Raw genomic sequence first — 14,290 nt, 5'->3', positions numbered from 1 at the left:
AAGAAGTACAGAGAGGAAGTTTTCTTTATGAGCTACTTAGCGGTTTCAGTGTGCATGCAACAGTAAAAATAAAAGCTCAGTAACTATGATTTCTGCATTGTAGTTTAGGAAAACATTACACAATTAATTCCACATAATATTCCAAAAAATCTGTTTTAATCGTGAGTGTGTTTAGGAGTGTTAACAGCTTCAGAATGCCAAATGCATTCCATGTACTTCAGTGACTTATTGTAATGAAGGTGTTACATCCTCCTCTTCTACCACAGTTAATAACTTAGAAACTATGAAGAGTCACATTTCAAAATAAAACTACCATCTACCTGACATTTTTCCCCCATAGTTAATCATGTCTTCGCTGGAATACTTTCACTGAAATCTGGTTATCAGGAAAGAATGTGTGTTCTGCATTGTTGGAAAGAATTTCTTTTCATTCCTTTCATCTTAAACATCAGAGATTCCCAAGGTTTCAAAAAGTCTGTTTTTTAGAGTAAACGTTTATTAACCTCTGTGTAAAGATGGTCTTTCTAATGATACAGGCTTGTAGTTTCTGTGTTTTGCTAGAATGACCTTTTCCACAATACAGAACTATATATAGCCTTGCGAACATGACACACAGTGATTTAGGGCTGCAGAGGGGGGAGGGAGCTTCAGGCTATCTTCCGTGCTTCCAAGTTATGAACAGAACCACAGGAGTCTTCAGAAATAACAATTTTTAAATTTGTAAGATAGCATTCCCCAGTTCTGCTCAGTTAAAATATTTTTGCCCAGTTAAATTCAATGCTAATTTTACAATCATACAAACAACTATTTAGACATGTTTCATTTTGTTTGCATGCTTGAAGATTCAAAGTTTAATAACTTGTGAAATAAACCAGCGGGCCTGCTTTTAGAACTTTTTCACTGTGCTGAGTTTTTACCCTATGAAATTGAAGGTTGCTTGAGATAATACAATTTATTTCATACTTATGTACAGCTTAGTTACTGTCATTAGAATGGATGGCTGTTCTTTTATAAACTCAATAAGAAATAATAACTTGTCTGCCTAAGACGGGCTAATCAGTAGGTTTCTTTGTTATTTTAACAGAGCTGCTCTTGAGTTATTTTGCTTTTCAAAGGCCATTTGTTATATCAGTCTTTTCGCTCTTGTGTTTTTTATTCTTTCTCCATTCTTTAAGTTTTCCTAAAGAAATGTGGTACTTTTATACAGGCAATTGTAATATAAATCTTGTTTCTTTTTTTCTTTTTTATTTATTTATCCTGGAATATTTTCTAATAACAGTTCCCTAAAAGTAAAAAAATTTTTGCACTTGCAACAATGCGATGCTTGCACACTAAACCCTCATAAACATAAAGGCAACACTATATGTAAAAGCATAAACTAATGATTAGTGATCAAAATTGGATAATCTGAAAAGCACTGTGGGTTTGCTTTGGATAAAGGGATGGGATATATAAAAAAAAGCTTCCTGGGTTGAGAAATTTTCTGAAATTTATGTGTGTGAAAGATAAAATTGCATTTAGGATATAGTGGGGATGGTTCATCCCTTTTCTCAAGTTTAATTTCTTAAGGTTAATTTTAATATTGCTATTTTATAAGTGACGTGCATTTTCTCCTGCATACTGTGTTTTCCTGGGCAACATTGAGTCTGTATTTCCCTCTATTGCTAAAACTAAACAGAAGTTGTTAGGGACTGCTGCACAGAAATTCAGCCTCCCCAGTTTTCTTGGGGAGGCTGAAACTTTTTTTTTCTGTATTTTCTCCCTGCACTTTGTTCTTTATAATTGTAACTCTCTCTTGCATTGATCCAAAAAACTGAAGTGCTTAAAATTAGGTGATGAAAATTTTATATCATGTTTTTTCTCTTTTTGAGGGTCTTACAGATTTGACTTTTGATAATTTGATAATTATGATCAGAACTGTGTCAGTGTTTTCCTACCTGTGCTTGTGTAAATATACATGCACTGAATAATATATTATAAAATTTATTTGTGTTATTCTAACATCAATGAAAAATGGCCTGTTTCCTTTCAAGTGAGCAAAATGAGTAGGAAGAGAAATGGTGGAAGATTTTGTGTTAGCATTAGAAATGTTGGACATCTCTATTAATGCATTATTTTTTTTGCAAGTATACAAGAACTGCAAACTAGAATGTTATGTAGCAGATGCTTTAGATGTTGCACAGTGGAACATACAGCAGCTGAAACTATGAGATAAATTGATCTTGATTGATAGAATTAAAAAACCCTGTACTTATAACTAATACTTACAAATATTCAAGTCTAATTGAAATCAAATGTACATAAAAATGCAAGTGTTAAATAGAACTGATGGGTTTTGTTTCCCTTAGGATAAAGTATACTCTGGGAAGATGATAGAAGAAGAACTGTTTTTCTGCTTATATAAACATAGATTTCTCTGCAGATGCAGAATTTTATTAGAAATACTGTGCCACATGATTATTAGTTGCCTGTAAGGATTAAATCCTATTATGATGGGCTCCCATTATTTTTAGTGCCTCATACATTTACTTAGGGCAGAAAGGTAAAGAAATATTTCAAAAATGATTTTACTTTTTCCACCTCCATCGTCATGGCAGAGCAGACTGATACTTCCCTGCATGATCTTGTTGTTGCCTTGTGTGTTGGGCTGGTACTGAGAGATGCCTGTGTTTGGCTCAGTTGCTAATATCCAAGAAGGGTTGCTAGCGCAGGACTTGGAAACCCCACAGTGACCATTTTGCTTTCTGTGTGCTATTGGGAGAATCAGCTGGGGCTGGGCTTCCCAGACAGGCTGAGCGGTGCCACAATCTGATCTGACGGGTCTCTTTGGGTTTCAGTGTCCCATCTGTGAAATGGGAGTAGGACATAGTTTCCTAATTCAGCCATGTGCAGGAAGGGTAAATACATTCTTATGGTGTAAATGGTTCAAGCCCTGCAGCAATACCCACACTGAGGAGCCAGACTTTCCTCAGCTCCGGAGAGGCATCCATCTGTAGCAAGATGGAGGTCTCTGCAAGCCCTTCCACCCTCCTTCTCGGTGTTTGCTGTTGCAGTTTGCTGTGTGTGCTCTCCTTTCAAATCATTTCTTTCTTTTTTCTAGTTTGAGGGTTGCAAGAAAGCCTTTTCCAGACTAGAAAATCTCAAGATTCACTTAAGGAGCCATACGGGTGAAAAGCCGTACCTTTGTCAGCACCCTGGCTGCCAGAAAGCATTCAGCAACTCCAGCGACCGCGCCAAGCACCAGAGGACACACTTGGACACTGTAAGGAAGCAGAAGTCCCATTGCAGTCCCCTGTACATTAGACCGTGTGCTCCTTTCCTCCAGCTTGGTGGCAGCAGGTAGCTCATAACCTTAGAGATGGGAGGGAGAAGTGTCTGATGAGGCTGGTTACGCTGTTTGAGAAGTGACCCAGTAGTGTAAGCATGGATGAAGATGGGCCACACTGCTTGATAAAAAGGCCACAGCTCCATGGGCTTTGCTGCAGGTAGAGGAAGAATGGTTTTGTAAATAGAAAAAAAATCCTGCCAACAAATTGTTGGTTGTGAATTTCAGTCACAGCTGAGATATGTTTAAAAAACTTTTGTTTCATACCAAAAGTTTGTGTTTCGTCAGAGACAAGCAGTTTCTAAAGGGCAGAAGTCCAGAAAGAAAACAAGAACAATGCCATTTGAATTAAATGGCTGTCACAAAATTTAAATTATCCATTTTGAATAGTCAATATTATGGCTGGTAAATTAATAATTTGTACAAGGTGTTTGCAGAAATTCTTTGTGAAACATAAATGGCTAAATTGGAAAATAGCTAATTTCAGCAAACAGTTGAACCTAATGTTCTTTTAATACTCTGTCTTGTGGACCTGCAAGTCTTCAGGGAAAACAGATAGGTTAGAACAGGCAGAAGGAGATATTTGTAGATATTTTTATTTGTTTTGTGAGTTAGATTTGTTGGGGCTCTCTTTTAAGAAAAACTATAAAGGTATTACAGCACTGGTATCTTTCTAATATGACATGCTATTAGAAAATGTGAGCTGAGGGAGTTTGTCTTGTACTTCACAATGAAATGTGTGTATTTGTGTGTATCAAAGTAACTTCAATATTCAATGCTTGCTTTGGTTTTTGCTTGCTCTCTTCGTAACTCTCTTGTAACTAACACTTTTTCTCTTTTTCTGAAGCAGATTCTTCTATAATCCTAACAGTCTGTCTGGGCCTTTACTGCAGTTTCTTTACCTGATTCACTAAAGAATGTAATTTCTGATTAAGTCAAAGATTGCTCTGAGGGTGGAAGAATTGTGAGTATAACTAGCAATATTCATTGCACTGATTACACAAAAAAAAAAAAGGTAACAATCAAAGGTGCCATAATGAAAGCTTTCCTGTGGTTTATCTTCCTTATAAGCCACACTTTCCTCCTCTCCCTTTCTAATGAATTACTGAGCATTCTGCTTGTAGTAACGTGCAACACTTGTGTTCTGCAGTAATGCGGTTTGCAGCATCCCAAGCCTTGAAGGGGATTCTCGTGAGTTAAAGTACTGTGTGATGTAACAGCTGCTTTATCCTTTTTCTTTTTGACTCAGAAACCTTATGCATGTCAGATTCCAGGATGTACTAAACGATACACAGATCCAAGTTCCCTGAGAAAGCACGTGAAAGCCCATTCTTCCAAAGACCAGCAAGTCAGGAAAAAGGTAAGTTTTCTACTGTGTTGACTGGTGTAAAGTTTATGTGGAAAAGTCGGTGTTCTGATATTAGATGTTTCAATGCCTCTTCAAGTACTTGTGCTGATTTCAGACTAGAAAAACCATTAATGGGAAATAATGGGTATGATTCTTACATAGATGATAATTTCATCTTTGACTTAATGAGGCTGCCTGCTTTAATGCTTTTATTTTTTGATGTGATGATTAATCACTAAACATACATAACAAGGAAAATCAGAAATAATTTTTTAAAACAGAAGTTTTTGGGTTTAAAGTTCTGCCACTTGATAAATGCATAGTAATACAAAATCCATTTTACACAGCCAGTCTCACGTGGAAGGATGGATTTTGAGGGTAGATGAACAGTATCTGAGATTAAGCTCTAAATTGTATTTCCATATGCCAGACACTTCCAAATACCAAGAAATTTCACAACGCCAGTTCCCTGTGGATGTCAAGTCCATGAATCAACAGTTTATACGTATAAGGACATCTTTAAAGGGCTGAGTTGTGACCTAAGGGAATGATTATTTTTTTCTGAGCATTTTTCATCATGTCTCCTGTTAATCACTGGCACTATTTCATTAGGTTATTTAGATCATTCAGGAAAAAAATCTAAGCTTTCATTTTAAAGGAAACTGGTTCTGATAAAAGGGGAACATGCATGAACTGGTGTAGGGATAGATAAAACTTCGAGATGTCAGCCCCATGTAAAACGAGTTACGGTTTGAAAATTTTAAAATTAAATGCACAGCCATTCATAGAAAGCAGCAAAAAAATTGTTTTGTACAGTGTTGGAAGTGCTAAGTGTCAGTCTTTAAAGCTGCATTATACAAATTTGAAGAGTGAGTTTTGATGCAATGGTTTGTTGAAGAAGGACATGGCAGCAGAGACCTGCACGTCAGCCTCTGAGGAACTGGCCTGTAGCATTCTTGAGGAATTTCCTTGAAACTCATGAGTGCCCACTCCTGTGTCAGAGACAAAGTCACTGAGAGTTCATTTTCACCTTAATAAGCGGTACTTTGGCTCCCTTGCTCCTGTGCACGCTGCCCACAGGCAGGACTGCCGAAGGAGTGAGCCCTGTCCTGCCTGTCCCAGGAGGGCAACTCAGTCACCCCGACACTGTCTTCTACAAGCATCTAAAGTATATGCTGCAAGACATTGCATTCTGAGAAATTTGTGTGTGATGCCTCAACTAAAACTGGCGTAATGGACCTGAATACAGGTCTTAAACTGTACTGTAGCATTACTGTCATTGAAAGTGAAATAATGTGTTATCTCCCCTCTCTCATTTTGACAGATTGTGGGATTTTCCTTCCCGCATTTCATTCACTATTTGATTTTGCTCATGTTTCATTCCTTCTTTGTGCTGAACAGTTTAAACCTGGACCTTTTTGCTCCTCGCTTCACTCTCTATGGGCACAATCTAGACTTAAAATTGCTTATTTTTTCATCCCTGTTTGATAAGGATTTATTTGTGCTCATTGGTCACCTGAGATACGTTGATATATGGAAGGGGAAATAAGCCAAACCTCCACAAGAAGGAAGGAAAAATTGTGGCATCTATCAAGCCAGATACTTAAAGCATGGATAAAGTTTGCAATGTATAATGTTTACAAGGTACAGCATAGTTACTGGACCTTTGAGAACTTATAATTGCTAACTAACATCATGCTTTGGTATCTGAAATATTTCCTGGCAGTCATAATAATAAAAAGTAAGAAACAATAAAGCTTTTAATGCAGAATTAAGGTTATTTATGACTTTAATTGAAAGTGAAAATTGGCTTAATGTCAAAAAAGTCTTTACAAAAATGTGAATTCATCAAAAATAACCATAAAAATTCCAAGGTGATAAAGGCACAGTGGAGTAATACTTCCAGCCCTAGGGATCTATTCTGTTGAAAAGAATGAAACCCTTTTGTGTCATACTCTGTTAGTCATGGATTCATTTAATATATCCTGCCTGACTGATTTTAATCCTCCTTTTAACCTCCCCCTACACACCAAGTGACATTATTGTGGTGTCTTAAGTTGATGGCTCTCCAAGACTGTACCTGCAAATGTGTCTTTGATGTTGCATAGGCTTAAAATAGCTGCATGAAGTATATTCATAACAGCAGAATCAGCTACTTGCTGTGCTAAACATTACATTGAGTCTTCAGCCCAGATTTTCTCGATCTGTCTTCAAAGATGACCCCCAATCTGAGATGGGGCCAGATTATGCAATCTGATACAGATAAATTTCCATCTCTGAAGTATTTTAAGTAACTTTTGTTGATATGTGTTTATGGCTTACCATGTAAGGCAAAAATGCCTTTTCTGCAAATCTTGTAAGGCAGCCACTGTTCCCCTTCTCCTCCCAACCCCCAGCCTCCGGCCATCCACCAGATACATTTAACTAGGAATCCCTCCAGGTAACGGGATGAATTCCTGTAGACCAAGATCCCGGCACAAATATATTTAATGCAAGCAAGTTAGTGGATAGTACAATAAAATTTCATTTACTTTTCAAAGGAAAGCAGAAGAGTAAAGAGCACCATGCCTGCTTTAATAGTCTTTGCGTAATTTGTAAAATTCTTCATCAACGTGAGGGCAAACATGTACCCAAACATGTTTGCCTGTTTCCCATGCAAACACCTGGGAACAGATGCTGAAAACATGTAGCAAACATTTTAGGTATAGTCTCTACGCATCGTAATATTCAGTCTGTACTTTTAAAATATATTGGTGGGATAAAAAGCAGTGATTCCTATCTTACTTTAAAAATCACTGTGCCTGGATTTCATCTTCCATCGGGGAAGATGGATGGAGCTCCTTCTAAGCGGGGAAGTCAGTGACAGAAAACTAGGCAGCACCTAAAAGGAGAGCATGAGGTGATGCTGAGAGGAATGCTAATGCACAGCATGCCCCTGGACATGTTAAAACCTGTCCTCTTCTCAGTCATGTCCTCCTTTCAACTTTGAAAGGACAACAAACTTCAGAAATTTTTTTTGTAAGTTGAACAGTTCCCGTGTGGTATTTATTACCACAACCTAGAATGGAAGATAAGAGCTGTAGGGGATTCAAAAGGAAATGGATATTTCTGTGGACAGTGAGACAGGGTTAAAAAATAAACATGAGATTTGCAAGGGATATCGGTGCTTCAAGATCGTGCTTCAGGCTAGAAGTCAGCATCTACCTAAATAGATTAGGTAAAAACATGGTTATTCTGTAGTGCTTATTTGCGGTTTCTCACCCTTTCTCCTGAAATGCCAGCCACTAGTGGACACAGTGTACATAACTTAACGCAGTCTGTGTGGATCTTGGGCCTGATCTGGAAGAAGCATCTGCTTCTAAATTGATGCTTTAAAATAACTTTCAGGCTGCATAGCCTTAACTTATGTATTCTCCTGCTTTTTTCCTTCTCTCATTTTATTTTTATAATCCTTTCCTGTTTCAATTTCCTTTCTTACTCAATCTTCCACCTTTGTAGCTTTTTGTCTTTAGGGTATGCACCCCAAACTGAACACCTGTAGGTGGCTGAGGTGCGTATGCTGTGGTAAAACCAGCCTCAGGACTTTCTTCCACCCCAGATACTCCTATATTCTCTCACCTTTCACCCTGTTTCTTTTTTTTCCATCTGCAGAGTTCAACTACATTGTCAATTTAGAAAGCATAGAAAACATACAGGTAAATGCCACTTAAACATTTGACATGCTGTGTATTTGCTAATCTTTATCTAGCTTGGACCTCATGTTAATTTAGGGTCTCATGAACCATTTAGCTTTTCTTTTCATCTCACATCAATAATTACCTAACAACTGATCAGCTTTTTCAATCTTTGTGCATTTTCAAGGCAGACTGGGACCAGAAAGAGAAATGAGTGCTTTTTTTTTCCCTTTTGGGAAACTCTAAAAAGGACAGAAATCCAGTTTTTAGCTGAGTCACTTCCTGAACTAGCAGCTTTCATATGAAGAGGGGCTGTAACAGCCTAAAGTGATTGTTTCACAGAATCAATGGTAAACATGCAGGATTTTTGAAATGAAAGGACAAGGAGGATAAATTCATGAGTTAAAATTGCTATTTGATTTCTTGTTTCAAATACCCAGTAAAAACAATATAATTACTTGGCTTGCTTTGTGGAAGTGCAGTGAATCAGAAGAAAAGGATAGGAAAACAGAAGGATGAATGAGGCAGATACTTGCTTTAGCTAATCTTCATATTATTTATTCTTCTTACAAAACACTAACACTATTTTCTGACTTCATAATATCTGAAAACCATTTGTACACTGATACTTTTTGTTCTGAGTACAGGCTGCCTCTGAAAATTGCCAGCCTATAATATTAGATGCAGCTGTTAATGGTAGAAATATTACCTACGTGAAGTCAGGATGAATCATTATGCTTATAGATCCTATAGCTCTCATCTGTAGAGCAGTTGTAATAAGGAAAGCTCCAGATGAGCGCATTGCTTTGGTACCTTCAACAGGGCCAAGTAATTTTGTTCCTTGAGTCAGCCTGTGGACTAGTCAAAAAATAGGGCACTACTTGACACAAGTAAGCTTATTTTCAGTTGGTTACACTTTGTGTTTTCAGTAAACAGCAAATTTCTTTCATCCATGAACTGATGATACTGTATTTGAAAATATGAATCCATAGCTCCTTTAGTTTCTAAGTCTTTTTATTGAAGTTGTGAAAATGAAATTATGCAACATACCATTAACAAAATACAGAGCCTGCACTGTTACATATCCAGTAATATGAAAAAAGGTGAATACTACCATTTTGCTCTTCATGAAGATCTGTTTGTTGTGCAAGCTAGCACTTAGCCTTTTACAAGTATAAGGACATTATCTTTTTCATACAAGTATACCATGACAAAAAATTGTTATTTCTGCAGGAGTCTTGCTGAAGAAATCTGTATTTGTAAATCTTAAGAAAATATTTAATTCATTTTTAAGTATTACAATACAAGTCTCACTGTGAATGGAACAGACCCTCCACTGGCTTTGTGTAGATCTTGTCATGAACATCTGCAACGTCTACTGCCTTTTTTAAAAGCTTTCTCTTTTAAAAAAATGCATTTCAAACAGATAAGAGATAATAAAAAAAAGATTGCTTTGATTTCATACAGTTGTTTAGCAAGGACAAGATCGGTTTGGTAACATTTACCTTATCATCTGAACAATGCAATGGCTATGCTTTTAGATACAGTTTTAATTTTATCAATAATTATACCAATGAACAACTGTTGTCATGTTCTTTAAGCCAGTGTATCCTGCCAAAAAGAAAAAAATATTTAAAATATTGTTTCCATTTAATTAAACGACAGTGCAATAGATAAGAATCCAACTGGTTAGCTCCATCTTTGTGCAAAAAAGGAAAAAATAATTTGAGCAGTACAGGTAACCAAGACAACTCTTAGTCTGGGCCTTGAACTGAAAGACAATATATACCAAATAATATCATCTTCCAGATGATCATTCTTTGATTCTTTGGCAGTGTTAACAGAGCCCAGACCATGTCATTGATCTTGTTGTGTAAATTAGTTATGGATCAGATACATTGTACAGATAAGCTTTGAGATATGGAATGCTTACCTGGCAATTGCCTCTGAAAGCTGTTTGTCTCCTGGAAACCTGCATCATCTCAGCTCGTTCAGATGGGTCTGGATGAAACCAGGCATGTATTCAGCTGACCTGATAGCTTAACACCTCAGCAGGTGCATAACAGAGTATATGGTCTCTACTGGATTTTTCAATACTATGCTGAGGAGCATAGATCAGCTAAAGCATGCAGTGTTTAGGCTTAACTGTATTTTGCTTCTTATTTATTTATTTGATTTGTACTTAGTCTTATTCTAACACAGCAATTGTACTTGTTCCAGGACAGAATTTTTGTACTGTCTCTACCACAAAGCAAATATCATGGAGGCAGAGCTTTGGGAAAGGCGGTCCAAAGGACATTTCTGAAAGTTGTCTACACCTTGGGGAGGTTTTTTTGGAATTGTAGTGTATATGGTACATCTCCCAAATCACTAAGGAATGAAAAGGGTGGTGAGACCTCAGAAGATAAGGGATATGTGCACAGACTTCCAGCTTGGTTATTTCATCTTCCTTTTTGACACAGCTTGGTCAATTCTAAAACCATGGTTGAACGGTGCTTTTGGGAAGTTGTCAAAACATTCTCCCAATGAAGATGGACTCTTCCAAGATTTGTTCCTTTGAAATCTGTTTGGAAAGAGATCTTTTCAGTTGTTATTGTGAGGAGAAATAAAGGACAGGCAATCAGGGCCTCTCTAATCCTGCTGCTGTTTGTGCATGATTTCTTCCATGTTGCATTTATTGCTTTTTCTAAAACCAATCAGCTAGCGATGGCTAGTTTTCAGAATACTTTTCCTGATTACAATAAAGAAAAAAGGTGCTACACTGCACTCCTGAGATGAAGCAGGCTGTAGGACACCTCAGCCACATGCATTCCTACTTTGGACTGTAGTAGAGTCTAGTAGAGCAGAGCAGTCCACACTAGCTGTGGAGCGTGTTGGAAATAATGAAATAAGGATATGGGTCGTCTGACCAAAGCAGTTCCTGGAATTGCCTTGCAGAGTGGCCTGTGCTGACCTTGACCAGGGTTCCCATCTCAGCTGAGGGAGCTTCACAGAAGCCACCTTGCACAGCTAATAATGATCCTGCAGGTATTGCTCTTCTGCCACTGTGCCACCCCCATATTCGCAAAAAGGCAATATAAAATCTCCACCTTTAGAGACAGATCTCAATAACTGAATTCTTCTGAAGGCTAGTCATTTTATATTCCTTTTCTAACAGTTCATCTCTTAGAGCTCTGTTATGTATAATGTATATAAACCTGTCCACCTTACAATGGAAATGTTAGGAGAAATGGGAAAAAACCAAAGTGCTTAAAGGCATGATATTCCCTTATTGAACAGTATTTCTCTGGAAATAAGACATACAAGTATTTTCATTAACAGGTTAGCATGGAGTTTTCTATCAAGATTTGAGAGATAGTTTACCTTTGTATTTTGTGGGTCGTGTCAGCAAATACATTATTCCTTCAGCAAAATAATACAGAGCTCTGGCTTCTTACAGGGCTGCACGCTTCTTGATTGTTCATTGTTTATATTGTTTTATAGTAGAAGTAGGCTTTTTTGTTCTAAACACATGTTGATTTTCCTGCACAATTGATGAAGCTACCAATTTGTTTAAAGATTTTGGCATAAACAAAATTTTACACCAGCATTTAGATTTAGTGGAGAACGTGAATAGAAAACAATGTCTGGTGACTCTTTTTAGCTAGTATCTTCGGTTTATTTAATTTCGCAACACTTATTTCCAGTTTTTCCTTTCATTTCTCAGTATTTGAACTAGGCTTTTTTGTGACTCAGGAAACAATGCTTACTGTGTTTCTTAGGAAAATAAGTTAACTTTATTTTTTCTCACTCAGAATGTTTAATTGATGTGGAAGGAGGGAGTCAAGGAGGGTTAGAGCATTACATCATTGGTATTTCAGCAGGTTATTGGGGCACTAAGCTAGTTACCAGTGACATTGTCCATTATGTGACTATATTAATCTGGAGAAACTGCTCTGTTTGTGAACACCTGCCTCGGAGACAGCAAGCAGCCAAATCTGACAGTATGAGCCCAGTCTGCTTCTGCGTCTTTCAGGTTTCGCTTGCCCTTGTTCAAACTCTTAGTTCAGATTTCACTGTTAAAACTGCAAAAGGGAGAGAATGGATTGAAAGGGAAGCAAATCTATTTTCTTGCTTTGAGAGCAGTTGAACATAAGGATATTTTCCCTCATTTGTTCTCTATGGAGTCTATTTAAAAGATGTCACTAATGCAAAAAGAAGTGCATTCAGGGGCTAAGGGTCAGTAAGCAGTGCCCATGGCAACGAAGAAACTATTCTGCAGAAAAAATGCAGTGAAGAGTAAGTGTTTTAATCCCCAACTTTAATCCCTTTACTTCCTGTTTTCAAAATGAAATATAAATCAGGCACCATGGCGTGCAGCAATTTTTCCTGAAAGGGATGTTGGCAGAAAGGGATTACGAACGGGCAGCAGTGTTTAAGGAATTTAGTCATACAATTTGTTGGAAAACTTTTGAGACTACGAATGACCAGTTCTTTTGAGTGTGGTCAGTGAGAAACAGGAAAACAGACCCTGAATGCAATGGAGGACTGGCTGTGGCTGACACCCCCCCAGCCCCAGCTGCTGCAGCAGCAGTGATGTGCGCTGTGGTGGGATGCAGGAGTCGTGCCTCACAAGGAAGCTCCATTGTGGACGACATGCTTTGCCACTGGTGCACGTAGAGCTCTGCTCTCCAGGGAAGAAGAAACATCGGAACCCCACTATGTTTTTCATGGTGCGGTGGCAGTTGTTATAACCAGGGGATTGTTCGTTCACTCTGATGTTAACATTTGCTATTTCACATCATGATTCCTCCTTGCACTTGGTTTCTGCCCTGAGCAGGTACTCCTGTGAGCTTCAGCAGCATGATGTGTTGAAAAGTGCATCACAAGGAATAAGTGCCGTCACCCTCGTTGCTTTTACACACATGATAAAAAAAATCCAAATTGTCTCAAAATCTGTAAACAGCTGTCAGCACATGCCCATAGCATTTTGTATTCTTCAGGTTCATTTTTGGTAGCAAACAATATCCTTTTCTGCATTTGTGTGTCTTCACTTCCCTGCCACAGCCTATGCATGAAGGCGGGCTTGAGAGAGCAGGAACCCTTCTTTCTTTAGCAGCCTGGTTGACATAGTGCCTTGGGAGGCAGTCCTGAAGGGCAAAGGGGTCCAGGAAGGCTGTCTATTCTTCAAGAAAGAAATCTTAAAGGGGGAGAAGCAGGCCATTCCTATGTGCTAGAAGATGAACTGGCTGGGAAGAAGACCAGCGTGGCTGAACAGAGAGCTTTGGCTGGAACTTAGACACACACAAGTCTATGGGGCCTGATGGGATCCACTCAAGGGTACTGAGGGAGCTGGTAGAAGTGCTCACGAAGCCACTTTCCATCATTTACCAGCAGTCCTGTCTAACCAGAGAGATCCCACTTGACTACAGGTTAGCAAATGTGACACCCATCCACAAGAAGGGCCGGACAGAGGATGAGGGGAACTACAGGCCTGTCAGTCTGACTTTGGTGTCTGGGAAGGTTATGAAGCAGGTCATCTTGAGTGCCAGCATGTGGCACAGACAGAACAAGTAGGCAACCAGGACCAGTCAGCATGGCTTTATGAAAGGCAGGTCCTGCTTGACTAACCTGATCTCGTTCTACAACAAGATGACCCACTAAGTGGGTGAGGGAAAGGCTGTGGATGTTGTCTAACTAGACTTTAGTAAAGCCGTTGACATGGTTTCCCACAGTGTTCTCCTGGAGAAACCAGCTGCTCATGGCTTGGACAGGCGTACTCCTTGTTGGTTAAAAAACTGGCTGTTTGGCCAGGCCCAAAGAGTGGTGGTGAATGGAGTTAAATCCGGTTGGTGGTGGTCACAAGTGGTGTTCCCAGGGCTTATTACTGGGACCAGTTCTGTCTAATATCTTTATCAATCATTTGGACAAGGGGATTGAATGCACCCTGAGTAAGTTTGCAGA

At 38.5% G+C, this 14,290-nt stretch overlaps 1 protein-coding gene across 1 annotated transcript in view; it reads left to right on the top strand.

The window, feature by feature from the left end:
- GLIS3 (GLIS family zinc finger 3) overlaps positions 1 to 14,290 on the top strand; it is a 158,190-nt gene that overhangs the window by 109,451 nt on the left and 34,449 nt on the right. The window contains exons 4-5 of the mRNA XM_074570675.1: positions 3,101 to 3,262; positions 4,575 to 4,685. Of these exons, the coding sequence (XP_074426776.1) occupies positions 3,101 to 3,262; positions 4,575 to 4,685 (273 nt within the window). The remainder of the gene's footprint in view (positions 1 to 3,100; positions 3,263 to 4,574; positions 4,686 to 14,290) is intronic.

The sequence above is a fragment of the Larus michahellis genome, chromosome Z (genome assembly GCF_964199755.1).
Source record: "Larus michahellis chromosome Z, bLarMic1.1, whole genome shotgun sequence".
In the NCBI taxonomy this organism is placed as follows: Eukaryota; Metazoa; Chordata; class Aves; order Charadriiformes; family Laridae; genus Larus; species Larus michahellis.
Note: the sequence above shows the minus strand (reverse complement) of the source record. Positions and strands in the feature narration are given on the sequence as shown.